At 41.0% G+C, this 17,584-nt stretch overlaps 1 protein-coding gene across 1 annotated transcript in view; it reads right to left on the reverse strand.

Annotated features, from left to right (window-relative positions):
* tmem114 (transmembrane protein 114) overlaps positions 1-17,110 on the reverse strand; it is a 57,956-nt gene extending 40,846 nt beyond the window's left edge. Inside the window, exons 1-2 of the mRNA XM_090194484.1 lie at positions 16,264-17,110; positions 11,563-11,640 (exon numbers count right to left, since the gene is read on the reverse strand). Of these exons, the coding sequence (XP_090050610.1) occupies positions 11,563-11,640; positions 16,264-16,444 (259 nt within the window). The 5' untranslated portion in view covers positions 16,445-17,110. The remainder of the gene's footprint in view (positions 1-11,562; positions 11,641-16,263) is intronic.
* Between the last annotated feature and the right edge of the window lie 474 nt (positions 17,111-17,584).

Below are 17,584 nucleotides of genomic sequence, written 5' to 3' on the forward strand. Positions count from 1 at the left end.
AGAGTGGTGTTTTATTAATCCGTTATATTGGACTCTACAGAGTGGTGTTTTGTTAAGACAGTATATTAGACTCTATAGAGTGGTGTTTTGTTAAGACAGTATATTAGACTCTACAGAGTGGTGTTTTATTAATCCGTTATATTGGACTCTACAGAGTGGTGTTTTGTTAAGACAGTATATTAGACTCTATAGAGTGGTGTTTTGTTAAGACAGTATATTAGACTCTATAGAGTGGTGTTTTATTAAGACAGTATATTAGAATATACAGAGTGGTGTTTTGTTAAGACAGTATATTAGACTCTACAGAGTGGTGTTTTGTTAAGACAGTATATTAAACTCTACAGAGTGGTGTTTTGTTAAGACAGTATATTAGACTCTACAGAGTGGTGTTTTGTTAAGACAGTATATTAGACTCTACAGAGTGGTGTTTTGTTAAGACAGTATATTAGAATCTACAGAGTGGTGTTTTGTTAAGACAGTATATTAAACTCTACAGAGTGGTGTTTTGTTAAGACAGTATATTAGACTCTACAGAGTGGTGTTTTGTTAAGACAGTATATTAGAATATACAGAGTGGTGTTTTGTTAAGACAGTATATTAGACTCTATAGAGTGGTGTTTTGTTAAGACAGTATATTAGACTCTACAGAGTGGTGTTTTATTAATCCGTTATATTGGACTCTACAGTGTGGTGTTTTGTTAAGACAGTATATTAGACTCTATAGAGTGGTGTTTTGTTAAGACAGTATATTGGACTCTACAGAGTGGTGTTTTGTTAAGACAGTATATTAGACTCTATAGAGTGGTGTTTTGTTAAGACAGTATATTAGACTCTACAGAGTGGTGTTTTATTAATCCGTTATATTGGACTCTACAGAGAGTCTTAACAAAACACTGACTTGCCTAGTTAAATAAAAGTTCAATAAAAAATAAAATCAATCACTATCGAACCCAACAGCAAGTGGCCACTCGATAAAGGGCTTAGGGGCCAAGTGTTGGGTTTGACATTGTCTAACACTCACACTTGACTTTTTCCCCCCTTACTGGCCCTGACTATGCTGATAGTAACTTTGATGAAAAATGAACTTGATATGACTGTGATACAGAGCCTTCAGGAAGTATTCATACCCCTTGACCTATTCCACATTTTGTAGTGTTACAACCTGATTTCAAAATGGATTCAATTGATTTGTTTCTCACCTATCTACGCACAACACCCCATAATGCCAAAGTCAAAACATGTTTTAAGAAATGTTCACAAATGTATTGAAAATGAAATACAGAAATATCTCATTTACATACGTATCTATTCACACCTCTGAGTCAATACAACACCCGTTCTGCCAGTCACATTCTGTTAAAGGTCCCTAAAAGCACACACATCCCTGGGTCGCTCGTCTTTTCAGTTCGCTGCAGCTAGAGACTGGAACGAGCTGCAACAAACACTCAAACCGAACAGTTTTTTATCTCAATCTCTTTATTCAAAGACTCAGTCATGGATACTCTTACTGACAGTTGTGGCTGCTTTGTGTGATCTATTGTTGTCTCTACATTCTTGACCTTTGTGTTGTCTGTGCCCAATAATGCTTGTAGCGTGTTTTGTCCTGCTACCATGTTGGGTTTCAACCATGTTGTGTTGCTACCATGTTGTGTTGCTACCACGCTGTGTTGTCATGTGTTGCTGCCTTGTTATGTTGTTGTTTTTAGGTCTCTCTTTATGTAGTGTTGTGTTGCTACCACGCTGTGTTGTCATGTGTTGCTGCCTTGTTATGTTGTTGTTTTTAGGTCTCTCTTCATGTAGTGTTGTGTTGCTACCACGCTGTGTTGTCATGTGTTGCTGCCTTGTTATGTTGTTGTTTTTAGGTCTCTCTTCATGTAGTGTTGTGTTGCTACCACGCTGTGTTGTCATGTGTTGCTGCCTTGTTATGTTGTTGTTTTTAGGTCTCTCTTTATGTAGTGTTGTGTTGCTACCACGCTGTGTTGTCATGTGTTGCTGCCTTGTTATGTTGTTGTTTTTAGGTCTCTCTTCATGTAGTGTTGTGTTGCTACCACGCTGTGTTGTCATGTGTTGCTGCCTTGTTATGTTGTTGTTTTTAGGTCTCTCTTCATGTAGTGTTGTGTTGCTACCACGCTGTGTTGTCATGTGTTGCTGCCTTGTTATGTTGTTGTTTTTAGGTCTCTCTTCATGTAGTGTTGTGTTGCTAACACGCTGTGTTGTCATGTGTTGCTGCCTTGTTGTGTTGTTGTTTTTAGGTCTCTCTTTATGTAGTGTTGTGTTGCTACCACGCTGTGTTGTCATGTGTTGCTGCCTTGTTATGTTGTTGTTTTTAGGTCTCTCTTCATGTAGTGTTGTGTTGCTACCACGCTGTGTTGTCATGTGTTGCTGCCTTGTTATGTTGTTGTTTTTAGGTCTCTCTTCATGTAGTGTTGTGTTGCTACCACGCTGTGTTGTCATGTGTTGCTGCCTTGTTATATTGTTGTTTTTAGGTCTCTCTTCATGTAGTGTTGTGTTGCTACCACGCTGTGTTGTCATGTGTTGCTGCCTTGTTATGTTGTTGTTTTTAGGTCTCTCTTCATGTAGTGTTGTGTTGCTACCACGCTGTGTTGTCATGTGTTGCTGCCTTGTTATGTTGTTGTTTTTAGGTCTCTCTTCATGTAGTGTTGTGTTGCTACCACGCTGTGTTGTCATGTGTTGCTACCTTGTTATGTTGTTGTTTTTAGGTCTCTCTTTATGTAGTGTTGTGTTGCTACCACGCTGTGTTGTCATGTGTTGCTGCCTTGTTATATTGTTGTTTTTAGGTCTCTCTTCATGTAGTGTTGTGTTACTACCACGCTGTGTTGTCATGTGTTGCTGCCTTGTTATATTGTTGTTTTTAGGTCTCTCTTCATGTAGTGTTGTGTTGCTACCACGCTGTGTTGTCATGTGTTGCTGCCTTGTTATATTGTTGTTTTTAGGTCTCTCTTTATGTAGTGTTGTGTTGCTACCACGCTGTGTTGTCATGTGTTGCTGCCTTGTTATATTGTTGTTTTTAGGTCTCTCTTCATGTAGTGTTGTGTTGCTACCACGCTGTGTTGTCATGTGTTGCTGCCTTGTTATGTTGTTGTTTTTAGGTCTCTCTTCATGTAGTGTTGTGTTGCTACCACGCTGTGTTGTCATGTGTTGCTGCCTTGTTATGTTGTTGTTTTTAGGTCTCTCTTCATGTAGTGTTGTGTTGCTACCACGCTGTGTTGTCATGTGTTGCTGCCTTGTTATATTGTTGTTTTTAGGTCTCTCTTCATGTAGTGTTGTGTTGCTACCACGCTGTGTTGTCATGTGTTGCTGCCTTGTTATGTTGTTGTTTTTAGGTCTCTCTTCATGTAGTGTTGTGTTGCTACCACGCTGTGTTGTCATGTGTTGCTGCCTTGTTATGTTGTTGTTTTTAGGTCTCTCTTCATGTAGTGTTGTGTTGCTACCACGCTGTGTTGTCATGTGTTGCTACCTTGTTATGTTGTTGTTTTTAGGTCTCTCTTTATGTAGTGTTGTGTTGCTACCACGCTGTGTTGTCATGTGTTGCTGCCTTGTTATATTGTTGTTTTTAGGTCTCTCTTCATGTAGTGTTGTGTTACTACCACGCTGTGTTGTCATGTGTTGCTGCCTTGTTATATTGTTGTTTTTAGGTCTCTCTTCATGTAGTGTTGTGTTGCTACCACGCTGTGTTGTCATGTGTTGCTGCCTTGTTATGTTGTTGTTTTTAGGTCTCTCTTCATGTAGTGTTGTGTTGCTACCACGTTGTGTTGTCATGTGTTGCTGCCTTGTTATGTTGTTGTTTTTAGGTCTCTCTTCATGTAGTGTTGTGTTGCTACCACGCTGTGTTGTCATGTGTTGCTGCCTTGTTATGTTGTTGTCTTAGGTCTCTCTTTATGTAGTGTTGTGTTGATACCACGCTGTGTTGTCATGTGTTGCTGCCTTGTTATGTTGTTGTTTTTAGGTCTCTCTTTATGTAGTGTTGTGTTGCTACCACGCTGTGTTGTCATGTGTTGCTGCCTTGTTATGTTGTTGTTTTTAGGTCTCTCTTTATGTAGTGTTGTGTTGCTACCACGCTGTGTTGTCATGTGTTGCTGCCTTGTTATATTGTTGTTTTTAGGTCTCTCTTCATGTAGTGTTGTGTTACTACCACGCTGTGTTGTCATGTGTTGCTGCCTTGTTATATTGTTGTTTTTAGGTCTCTCTTCATGTAGTGTTGTGTTGCTACCACGCTGTGTTGTCATGTGTTGCTGCCTTGTTATGTTGTTGTTTTTAGGTCTCTCTTCATGTAGTGTTGTGTTGCTACCACGTTGTGTTGTCATGTGTTGCTGCCTTGTTATGTTGTTGTTTTTAGGTCTCTCTTCATGTAGTGTTGTGTTGCTACCACGCTGTGTTGTCATGTGTTGCTGCCTTGTTATGTTGTTGTCTTAGGTCTCTCTTTATGTAGTGTTGTGTTGATACCACGCTGTGTTGTCATGTGTTGCTGCCTTGTTATGTTGTTGTTTTTAGGTCTCTCTTTATGTAGTGTTGTGTTGCTACCACGCTGTGTTGTCATGTGTTGCTGCCTTGTTATGTTGTTGTTTTTAGGTCTCTCTTTATGTAGTGTTGTGTTGCTACCACGCTGTGTTGTCATGTGTTGCTGCCTTGTTATGTTGTTGTCTTAGGTCTCTCTTTATGTAGTGTTGTGTTGATACCACGCTGTGTTGTCATGTGTTGCTGCCTTGTTATGTTGTTGTTTTTAGGTCTCTCTTTATGTAGTGTTGTGTTGCTACCACGCTGTGTTGTCATGTGTTGCTGCCTTGTTATGTTGTTGTTTTTAGGTCTCTCTTTATGTAGTGTTGTGTTGATACCACGCTGTGTTGTCATGTGTTGCTGCCTTGTTATGTTGTTGTTTTAGGTCTCTCTTTATGTAGTGTTGTGTTGCTACCACGCTGTGTTGTCATGTGTTGCTGCCTTGTTATGTTGTTGTCTTTAGGTCTCTCTTTATGTAGTGTTGTGTTGATACCACGCTGTGTTGTCATGTGTTGCTGCCTTGTTATATTGTTGTTTTTAGGTCTCTCTTTATGTAGTGTTGTCTTGCTACCACGCTGTGTTGTCATGTGTTGCTGCCTTGTTATGTTGTTGTTTTTAGGTCTCTCTTCATGTAGTGTTGTGTTGCTACCACGCTGTGTTGTCATGTGTTGCTGCCTTGTTATGTTGTTGTTTTTAGGTCTCTCTTTATGTAGTGTTGTGTTGCTACCACGCTGTGTTGTCATGTGTTGCTGCCTTGTTATGTTGTTGTTTTTAGGTCTCTCTTTATGTAGTGTTGTGTTGCTACCACGCTGTGTTGTCATGTGTTGCTGCCTTGTTATGTTGTTGTTTTTAGGTCTCTCTTCATGTAGTGTTGTGTTGATACCACGCTGTGTTGTCATGTGTTGCTGCCTTGTTATGTTGTTGTTTTTAGGTCTCTCTTTATGTAGTGTTGTGTTGCTACCACGCTGTGTTGTCATGTGTTGCTGCCTTGTTATGTTGTTGTTTTTAGGTCTCTCTTTATGTAGTGTTGTGTTGATACCACGCTGTGTTGTCATGTGTTGCTGCCTTGTTATGTTGTTGTTTTTAGGTCTCTCTTTATGTAGTGTTGTGTTGCTACCACGCTGTGTTGTCATGTGTTGCTGCCTTGTTATGTTGTTGTTTTTAGGTCTCTCTTCATGTAGTGTTGTGTTGTCTCTCTTGTCGTGATGTGTGTTTTGTTGTCTCTACATTCTGTCATGTAGTGTTGCTACCACGCTGTATTGTCATGTTCTGCTGCCTTGTTATGTTGTTGTTTTTAGGTCTCTCTTCATGTAGTGTTGTGTTGTCTCTCTTGTCGTGATGTGTGTTTTGTTGTCTCTCTTGTCGTGATGTGTGTTTTGTTGTCTCTCTTGTCGTGATGTGTGTTTTGTTGTCTCTCTTGTCGTGATGTGTGTTTTGTTGTCTCTCTTGTCGTGATGTGTGTTTTGTTGTCTCTCTTGTCGTGATGTGTGTTTTGTTGTCTCTCTTGTCGTGATGTGTGTTTTGTTGTCTCTCTTGTCGTGATGTGTGTTTTGTTGTCTCTCTTGTCGTGATGTGTGTTTTGTTGTCTCTCTTGTCGTGATGTGTGTTTTGTTGTCTCTCTTGTCGTGATGTGTGTTTTGTTGTCTCTCTTGTCGTGATGTGTGTTTTGTTGTCTCTCTTGTCGTGATGTGTGTTTTGTTGTCTCTCTTGTCGTGATGTGTGTTTTGTTGTCTCTCTTGTCGTGATGTGTGTTTTGTTGTCTCTCTTGTCGTGATGTAGTGTTTTGTTGTCTCTCTTGTCGTGATGTGTGTTTTGTTGTCTCTCTTGTCGTGATGTGTGTTGTGTTGTCTCTCTTGTCGTGATGTGTGTTGTGTTGTCTCTCTTGTCGTGATGTGTGTTTTGTCCTCTATTTATATGTTTTTTATTTTATTATTTATTATTTATTTATTTTATCCCCCGTCCCCACAGGAGGTCTTTTGTCTTTTGGTAGGCCGTCATTATAATTTTAGAATTTGTTCTTAACTGACTTGCCTTGTTAAATAAAGGTTCAATAAAATAAAATAAATCAACTGCTTTTGTAGAAGCACATTTGGCAGCGATTACAGCTGTGAGTGTTTCTGGGTAAATCTCTAACAGCTTTCCACACATGGATTGTTCAATACCTTCCCAAATTTCTTATCAAACTTCTTCGAGCTGGATGGATGGATGTGGATCATCTCCATTTTATCATGTTTTTTTTCACCTGGAAAAACTCTCCAGCCCTTAACTATGACAAGTATACCCATAACATGATGCAGCCACCACTATGCTTGAACATGTGGAGAGTGGTACTCAGTAATGAGTTGTATTGGATTTTCCTCAAACACAAAACTTTGTGTTCAGGACCTAAAGTTAATTTCTTTGCCACATTATTTGCAGTTTTACTTTAGTTCCTTGTTGCAAACAGGATGTATGTTTTGGAATATTGTTATTCTGTACAGGCTTCCTTCTTTTCACTCTGTCAATTAGGTTAGTATTGTAGAGTAACTACAATGTAGTTGATCCATCCTCAGTTTTCTCCTATCACAGCCATTAAACTCTGTCAGTTAGGTTAGTGTTGTGGAGTAACTACAATGTAGTTGATCCATCCTCAGTTTCCTCCTGTCACAGCCATTAAACTCTGTCAGTTAGGTTAGTGTTGTGTAGTAACTACAATGTAGTTGATCCATCCTCAGTTTTCTCCCATCACAGCCATTAAACTCTGTCAGTTAGGTTAGTATTGTAGAGTAACTACAATGTAGTTGATCCATCCTCAGTTTTCTCCCATCACAGCCATTAAACTCTGTCAGTTAGGTTAGTGTTGTGTAGTAACTACAATGTAGTTGATCCATCCTCAGTGTTCTCCTGTCACAGCCATGTTTTAAAGTCAACCTTGGGTCTCTCTGAGCAACTGAGTTGTATTGACTGGGTGTATTGATACACCATCCAAAGTGTAATTATTAACTTCACCAGAGGCTCAAAAGGGATTTTCAATGTCTGCTTTCATCATTTTTACCCATCGACCAATAGGTGCCCTACTTTGGCAAACATTGGAAAACCTCCCTGGTCTTTGTGGTTGAATCTGTGTTTGTAATTCACTGCTTGACTGAGGGACATAAGAGATAATTGTATGTGTGGGGTACAAAGATGAGGTAATCATTCAAAAATGATGTTAAACACTATTATTGCACACATAGTGAGTCCATGCAACTAATTATGTCACTTGTTAATCACATTTTTACACCTGAACTTATTTAGGCGTTTCTATAACAACGGGGTTGAATACTTATTGACACAAGACATTTTAGCCTTACAATTTGTTATAATTTGTAAAAAATAAATTAAAAATAAAAAAATTCGATAAACATAATTCCACTTTGACATTATGGGGTATTGTGTGTCAGGCCAGTGGCCAACTAAATCTCCATGTATTCCATTTTAAGTTCAGGCTGTAACACAACACAATGTGGGGAAAGTCAAGGGGTTTGAAAACATTCTGAAGGCTCAGTATGTGGTTGTCCCACTTGGCAATCTGGTGAGGAATGTATTAACTGTAAATGGCTCTGGATAAGAACATCTGATAAAATGTTGTTGTTTTAATCAATAACCAGCCAATACCTCTACAGGAGCCTGATTAATGACACTAAACAACAATAACCAGCCAATACCTCTACAGGAGCCTGATTAATGATGCTAAACAACAATAACCAGCCAATACCTCTACAGGAGCCTGATTAATGACACTAAACATCAATAACCAGCCAATACCTCTACAGGAGCCTGATTAATGACACTAAACAACAATAACCAGCCAATACCTCTACAGGAGCCTGATTAATGATGCTAAACAACAATAACCAGCCAATACCTCTACAGGAGCCTGATTAATGACACTAAACAACAATAACCAGCCAATACCTCTACAGGAGCCTGATTAATGACACTAAACAACAATAACCAGCCAATACCTCTACAGGAGCCTGATTAATGATGCTAAACAACAATAACCAGCCAATACCTCTACAGGAGCCTGATTAATGACACTAAACAACAATAACCAGCCAATACCTCTACAGGAGCCTGATTAATGACACTAAACAATAATAACCAGCCAATACCTCTACAGGAGCCTGATTAATGATGCTAAACAACAATAACCAGCCAATACCTCTACAGGAGCCTGATTAATGACACTAAACAACAATAACCAGCCAATACCTCTACAGGAGCCTGATTAATGATGCTAAACAACAATAACCAGCCAATACCTCTACAGGAGCCTGATTAATGACACTAAACAACAATAACCAGCCAATACCTCTACAGGAGCCTGATTAATGACACTAAACAACAATAACCAGCCAATACCTCTACAGGAGCCTGATTAATGACACTAAACAACAATAACCAGCCAATACCTCTACAGGAGCCTGATTAATGATGCTAAACAACAATAACCAGCCAATACCTCTACAGGAGCCTGATTAATGATGCTAAACATCAATAACCAGCCAATACCTCTACAGGAGCCTGATTAATGATGCTAAACAACAATAACCAGCCAATACCTCTACAGGAGCCTGATTAATGATGCTAAACATCAATAACCAGCCTGATAAATGACACTAAACATCAATAACCAGCCTGATTAATGATGCTAAACAACAATAACCAGCCAATACCTCTACAGGAGCCTGATTAATGACACTAAACAACAATAACCAGCCTGATTAATGATGCTAACAATAACCAGCCTGATTAATGACACTAAACAACAATAACCAGCCAAAACCTCTACAGGAGCCTGATTAATGACACTAAACAACAATAACCAGCCTGATTAATGACACTAAACAACAATAACCAGCCTGATTAATGACCTAAACAACAATAACCAGCCTGATTAATGACACTAAACAACAATAACCAGCCTGATTAATGATGCTAACAATAACCAGCCTGATTAATGACACTAAACAACAATAACCAGCCTGATTATTGACACTAAACAACAATAACCAGCCTGATTAATGACACTAAACAACAATAACCAGCCTGGTTAATGACACTAAACAACAATAACCAGCCTGATTAATGACACTAACAATAATAACCAGCCAATACCTCTACAGGAGCCTGATTAATGACACTAAACATCAATAACCAGCCTGATGAATGATGCTAAACAACAATAACCAGCCTGATTAATGACACTAAACAACAATAACCAGCCAATACCTCTACAGGAGCCTGATTAATGACACTAAACAACAATAACCAGCCTGATTAATGATGCTAACAATAACCAGCCTGATTAATGACACTAAACAACAATAACCAGCCAATACCTCTACAGGAGCCTGATTAATGACACTAAACAACAATAACCAGCCTGATTAATGACACTAAACAACAATAACCAGCCTGATTAAGGACCTAAACAACAATAACCAGCCTGATTAATGACACTAAACAACAATAACCAGCCTGATTAATGATGCTAACAATAACCAGCCTGATTAATGACACTAAACAACAATAACCAGCCTGATTATTGACACTAAACAACAATAACCAGCCTGATTAATGACACTAAACAACAATAACCAGCCTGGTTAATGACACTAAACAACAATAACCAGCCTGATTAATGACACTAACAATAATAACCAGCCAATACCTCTACAGGAGCCTGATTAATGACACTAAACATCAATAACCAGCCTGATTAATGATGCTAAACAACAATAGCCAGCCTGATTAATGACACTAAACAACAATAACCAGCCAATACCTCTACAGGAGCCTGATTAATGATGCTAAACAACAATAACCAGCCTGATTAATGATGCTAAACAACAATAACCAGCCTGATTAATGACACTAAACAACAATAACCAGCCTGATTAATGACACTAACAATAATAACCAGCCTGATTAATGACACTAAACAACAATAACCAGCCTGATTAATGACCTAAACAACAATAACCAGCCTGATTAATGATGCTAAACAACAATAACCAGCCTGATTAATGATGCTAAACAACAATAACCAGCCTGATTAATGACACTAAACAACAATAACCAGCCTGATTAATGACACTAAACAACAATAACCAGCCTGATTAATGACCTAAACAACAATAACCAGCCTGATTAATGATGCTAAACAACAATAACCAGCCTGATTAATGATGCTAAACAACAATAACCAGCCTGATTAATGACACTAACAATAATAACCAGCCTGATTAATGACACTAAACAACAATAACCAGCCTGATTAATGACCTAAACAACAATAACCAGCCTGATTAATGATGCTAAACAACAATAACCAGCCTGATTAATGATGCTAAACAACAATAACCAGCCTGATTAATGATGCTAAACAACAATAACCAGCCTGATTAATGATGCTAAACAACAATAACCAGCCTGATTAATGATGCTAAACAACAATAACCAGCCTGATTAATGACACTAAACAACAATAACCAGCCTGATTAATGACACTAAACAACAATAACCAGCCTGATTAATGATGCTAAACAACAATACCCAGCCTGATTAGTGATGCTAAACAACAATAACCAGCCTGATTAATGACACTAAACAACAATAACCAGCCTGATTAATGATGCTAAACAACAATAACCAGCCTGATTAATGATGCTAAACAACAATGAACACCTCCATCAACCCTCCTGGTGCAGAAGCACTGACAAATAATGAGCTAAATCATTTATGCTTAAACACGGCTAATTACCCACCAACATATCATTTACGCTTAAACACGGCTAATTACTCACCAATATATCTTACATTTACACACTGCTAATTACTCACCAACATATCTTACATTTAAATACTCACCAATATATCTTACATTTTCACACTGCTAAATACTCACCAATATATTTAACATTAACACACAGCAAAATACTGCCCAAAAGGTGGTAATCATATGACCATGGTAATGATGAAGATGATGATAAGTGCTTTAGTTACTGTAACTGTTCTTACTTAAAAGTTGTCTGTAAGAGTCTGTGAGGTTTTGTCCGCCTTCAAACGGGTTGACGAATGGCTGACAGAGCTTCTGGGCTGGGAGAGAAGACAGAACACATGGATCAGCCAATCACATCTTCCCTCCCTCATCTCCTCCCCCTCAACTCCCCCCCCCCCCCCCCCTCATATCCTCCCTCATCTCCCCCCTCATCTCCCCCCTCATATCCTCCCTCCCTCATCTCCTCCCCCCTCATATCCTCCCCCTCATCTTCTCCCCCCTATTCTCCTTTCCCCTCAACTCTCCCATCTCCTCTCCCTCATGTCATCTCCCCTCATGTCTTCTCCCTCATCTTCTCCCCCTCAACTCTCCCATCTCCTCTCCCTCATGTCCTCTCCCCTCATGTCTTCTCCCTCATCTTCTCCCCCTCAACTGTCCCATCTCCTCCCCCTCATCTCCTCTCCCTCATCTGTCCCATCTCCTCTCCCTCATGTCCTCTCCCCTCATGTCTTCTCTCTCATCTCCTCCCCCTCAACTGTCCCATCTCCTCTCCCTCATCTCCTCCCCCTCAACTGTCCCATCTCCTCTCCCTCATCTCCTCCCCCTCAACTGTCCCATCTCCTCCCCCTCAACTCTCCCATCTCCTCTCCCTCATCTCCTCCCCCTCAACTCTCCCATCTCCTCTCCCTCATCTCCTCCCCCTCAACTCTCCCATCTCCTCCCCCTCATCTCCTCTCCCTCATCTCCTCTCCCTCATCTCCTCCCCTCATCTCCTCCCCCTCATCTATTCTCCCTCATCTCCTCTCCCTCATCTCCTCCCCTCATCTCCTCCCCTCATCTCCTCCCCTCATCTCCTCCCCCTCATCTCCTCTCCCTCATCTCCTCCCCTCATCTCCTCCCCCTCATTTCCCTCCTAGCCTGGATGTCAGTCTGTTTCTAAACACCACAGCAGTCCTAGCCTGGATGTCAGTCTGTTTCTAAACACCACAACAGTCCTAGCCTGGATGTCAGTCTGTTTCTAAACACCACAGCAGTCCTAGCCTGGATGTCAGTCTGTTTCTAAACACCACAGCAGTCCTAGCCTGGATGTCAGTCTGTTTCTAAACACCACAGCAGTCCTAGCCTGGATGTCCGTCTGTTTCTAAACACCACAGCAGTCCTAGCCTGGATGTCAGTCTGTTTCTAAACACCACAGCAGTCCTAGCCTGGATGTCAGTCTGTTTCTAAACACCACAGCAGTCCTAGCCTGGATGTCCGTCTGTTTCTAAACACCACAGCAGTCCTAGCCTGGATGTCAGTCTGTTTCTAAACACCACAGCAGTCCTAGCCTGGATGTCAGTCTGTTTCTAAACACCACAGCAGTCCTAGCCTGGATGTCAGTCTGTTTCTAAACACCACAGCAGTCCTAGCCTGGATGTTAGTCTGTTTCTAAACACCACAGCAGTCCTAGCCTGGATGTCAGTCTGTTTCTAAACACCACAGCAGTCCTAGCCTGGATGTCAGTCTGTTTCTAAACACCACAGCAGTCCTAGCCTGGATGTTAGTCTGTTTCTAAACACCACAGCAGTCCTAGCCTGGATGTCAGTCTGTTTCTAAACACCACAGCAGTCCTAGCCTGGATGTCAGTCTGTTTCTAAACACCACAGCAGTCCTAGCCTGGATGTCCGTCTGTTTCTAAACACCACAGCAGTCCTAGCCTGGATGTCAGTCTGTTTCTAAACACCACAGCAGTCCTAGCCTGGATGTCAGTCTGTTTCTAAACACCACAGCAGTCCTAGCCTGGATGTCAGTCTGTTTCTAAACACCACAGCAGTCCTAGCCTGGATGTCAGTCTGTTTCTAAACACCACAGCAGTCCTAGCCTGGATGTCAGTCTGTTTCTAAACACCACAGCAGTCCTAGCCTGGATGTTAGTCTGTTTCTAAACACCACAGCAGTCCTAGCCTAGGTTGAGTTGTATCTTATGACATTGTTACAACCCAGAGGTTGTCTACAGCAGAAAACAGACATGCCGTCACCCACACTGGCTCTTACACCCACACTGGCTCTTAAACCCACGCTGCAGTAAAGCAGCTCTCCTCAACTCTGGTCCTGGGGACTGTCAGGGTGGGACTGTTTTTGTTCCAGCCCAGTACTAATACACCTATAATATCTGATAATAGAATATCTGATAACAGAATGTCTGATAATAGAATATCTGATAATAGAATGTCTGATAATAGAATGTCTGATAATAGAATATCTGATAATAGAATGTCAGATAATAGAATGTCTGATAATAGAATGTCTGATAATAGAATATCTGATAATAGAATGTCTAATAGAATGTCTGATAACAGAATGTCTGATAATAGAATATCTGATAATAGAATGTCTAATAGAATGTCTGATAACAGAATGTCTGATAATAGAATATCTGATAATAGAATATCTGATAATAGAACGTCTGATAATAGAATGTCTGATAATAGAATGTCTGATAATAGAATATCTGATAATAGAATGTCTGATAATAGAATGTCTGATAATAGAATGTCTGATAATAGAATGTCTGATAATAGAATGTCTGATAATATAATATCTGATAATAGAATGTCTGATAACAGAATATCTGATAATGGAATGTCTGATAATAGAATGTCTGATAATAGAATATCTGATAATAGAATGTCTGATAATAGAATGTCTGATAATAGAATGTCTGATAATAGAATATCTGATAATAGAATGTCTGATAATAGAATGTCAGATAATAGAATGTCTGATAATAGAATGTCTGATAATAGAATATCTGCCATCTAGCTGACAATTTAGCTGAAACTTATCCAAAGCATCTTAAAGCCATGTAGTACCAGGGTGTACCAGCTGAGCTACAGGGAACTACACTATACATGTTATAACCTGGTAGTACCAGCTGAGCTACAGGGAACTACACTATACATGTTATAACCTGGTAGTACCAGCTGAGCTACAGGGAACTACACTATACATGTTATAACCTGGTAGTACCAGCTGAGCTACAGGGGACTACACTATACATGTTATAACCTGGTAGTACCAGCTGAGCTACAGGGGACTACACTATACATGCTATAACCTGGTAGTACCAGCTGAGCTACAGGGGACTACACTATACATGTTATAACCTGGTAGTACCAGCTGAGCTACAGGGGACTACACTATACATGTTATAACCTGGTAGTACCAGCTGAGCTACAGGGGACTACACTATACATGTTATAACCTGGTAGTACCAGCTGAGCTACAGATGGTCACACTATACATGTTATAACCTGGTAGTACCATGCTGTACCAGCTGAGCTACAGGGGACTACACTATTCATGTTATAACCTGGTAGTACCAGCTGAGCTACAGATGGTCACACTATACATGTTATAACCTGGTAGTACCAGCTGAGCTACAGATGGTCACACTATACATGTTATAACCTGGTAGTACCAGCTGAGCTACAGATGGTCACACTATACATGCTATAACCTGGTAGTACCAGCTGAGCTACAGATGGTCACACTATACATGTTATAACCTGGTAGTACCAGCTGAGCTACAGATGGTCACACTATACATGCTATAACCTGGTAGTACCAGCTGAGCTACAGATGGTCACACTATACATGTTATAACCTGGTAGTACCAGCTGAGCTACAGATGGTCACACTATACATGTTATAACCTGGTAGTACCAGCTGAGCTACAGATGGTCACACTATACATGTTATAACCTGGTAGTACCAGCTGAGCTACAGATGGTCACACTATACATGTTATAACCTGGTAGTACCAGCTGAGCTACAGATGGTCACACTATACATGTTATAACCTGGTAGTACCAGCTGAGCTACAGATGGTCACACTATACATGTTATAACCTGGTAGTACCAGCTGAGCTACAGATGGTCACACTATACATGTTATAACCTGGTAGTACCAGCTGAGCTACAGATGGTCACACTATACATGCTATAACCTGGTAGTACCAGCTGAGCTACAGATGGTCACACTATACATGTTATAACCTGGTAGTACCAGCTGAGCTACAGATGGTCACACTATACATGTTATAACCTGGTAGTACCAGCTGAGCTACAGATGGTCACACTATACATGTTATAACCTGGTAGTACCAGCTGAGCTACAGATGGTCACACTATACATGTTATAACCTGGTAGTACCAGCTGAGCTACAGATGGTCACACTATACATGTTATAACCTGGTAGTACCAGCTGAGCTACAGATGGTCACACTATACATGTTATAACCTGGTAGTACCAGCTGAGCTACAGATGGTCACACTATACATGTTATAACCTGGTAGTACCAGCTGAGCTACAGATGGTCACACTATACATGTTATAACCTGGTAGTACCAGCTGAGCTACAGATGGTCACACTATACATGTTATAACCTGGTAGTACCAGCTGAGCTACAGATGGTCACACTATACATGCTATAACCTGGTAGTACCAGCTGAGCTACAGATGGTCACACTATACATGTTATAACCTGGTAGTACCAGCTGAGCTACAGATGGTCACACTATACATGTTATAACCTGGTAGTACCAGCTGAGCTACAGATGGTCACACTATACATGCTATAACCTGGTAGTACCAGCTGAGCTACAGATGGTCACACTAAGCCACAAAGGACCAGTATCTGACTCCCTGCTAAAAGAAAAGTAACATGCAGTGACTTACAGTTGCAGGTCCTCCACAGTCCTGAGTGTGAGTTGAGAGAGAGGTTGGAGATGTTTTCCCTCTGAGCGACATCTATCAGGTACCAGTAGTCTGTCCCTATGGCCACCCCCAGCAACACAAAACTGGACACTCCACACACTGCTACAAACAGTGCCAGAGCTCCCAGAGTCATCCTCACCATACCCGAGAAGAGGAGAGGAGAGAGGAGAGAGAGAAACAGAGAGAGTGATAGACCTGGTGAGGCAAATCAGAGCGAGAAAGAAAGAGGTGTACAGAGCATGAGGGAGTGAGAAAGAGAAATGAAGAGAAACACAGAGGGAGAGAGTAGGAGGACAAGAAGAGAGAGGAAGAGAGAGGGCAAAAGAGAGAGGAAGAGAGAGGGAAAGGGAGAGAAACACAGAGAGAGGGATAGAGGAGGAGGACAAGAAGAGAGTTAGAGAGAGAGAGAGAGAGAGAGAGAGAGAGAGAGAGAGAGAGAGAGAGAGAGAGAGTGATGAAAAGGGAGGGAAACAGAGAGGGTAAAAGTCAGAAGATAGAGCGAGGGAGATGAAGATTAACATTGAAATAGTCAATAATAATAATAATTGAAGCGAGAGAGAGAGAGAGAGAGAGAGAGAGAGAGAGAGAGGAACAGAGAGAGAGAGAGAGAGGAACAGAGAGAGAGAGAGAGAGAGGAACAGAGAGAGAGAGAGAGAGGAACAGAGAGAGAGAGAGAGAGAGAGGAACAGAGAGAGAGAGAGAGGAACAGAGAGATAGAGATTAGGTGGGAGTGAGAGATCAGAGTGTCAAACACACACAGTGGAAGAGGCTGAATAAGAGAACTATACAGGGGGTGAAAGATAAAGCGATGGAGAGCTCAATGAAAGAGATGGAGAGCTGTTGTGGACTGTCTCTATGTCAGAGTGTGTATCTGCCGTCTGTGGAGTGGAGGTGTATCTCTGTGTCCTGGTCTGGTACTGAAGTAGTCTATTCACCACAGGGTTTCCCAAACTCAGTCCCGGGGCCCCTCTGCGCACGTTTAGGTTTTTCCTCTAGCGCTACACAGCTGATTGAAATAATCAAAGGTTGATGATGAGTTGGTTATTTGAATCAGCTGTGTAGTGCTAGGGGAAACATATAAACGTGCACCCTTGGGGGGTACAGGACCAAGAGGGGCCCAGGACCCAGAGGGTGGGCCAGGAACAAGTTTGGAAAACCCTGTCCTACCAGACGGTCGATCAGTAGGGTGTAGTACCGTCCTGGGCCAGATGAGGGTAGCGTGGGGCAGACATTGTGCATTTTGAATGTTCGTTATGATCTCTGTGTATGTATCAGTAGCATC

This window comes from Oncorhynchus mykiss, chromosome 13 (genome assembly GCF_057628025.1).
Source record: "Oncorhynchus mykiss isolate SJ-2025 chromosome 13, ASM5762802v1, whole genome shotgun sequence".
Taxonomy (NCBI): Eukaryota; Metazoa; Chordata; class Actinopteri; order Salmoniformes; family Salmonidae; genus Oncorhynchus; species Oncorhynchus mykiss.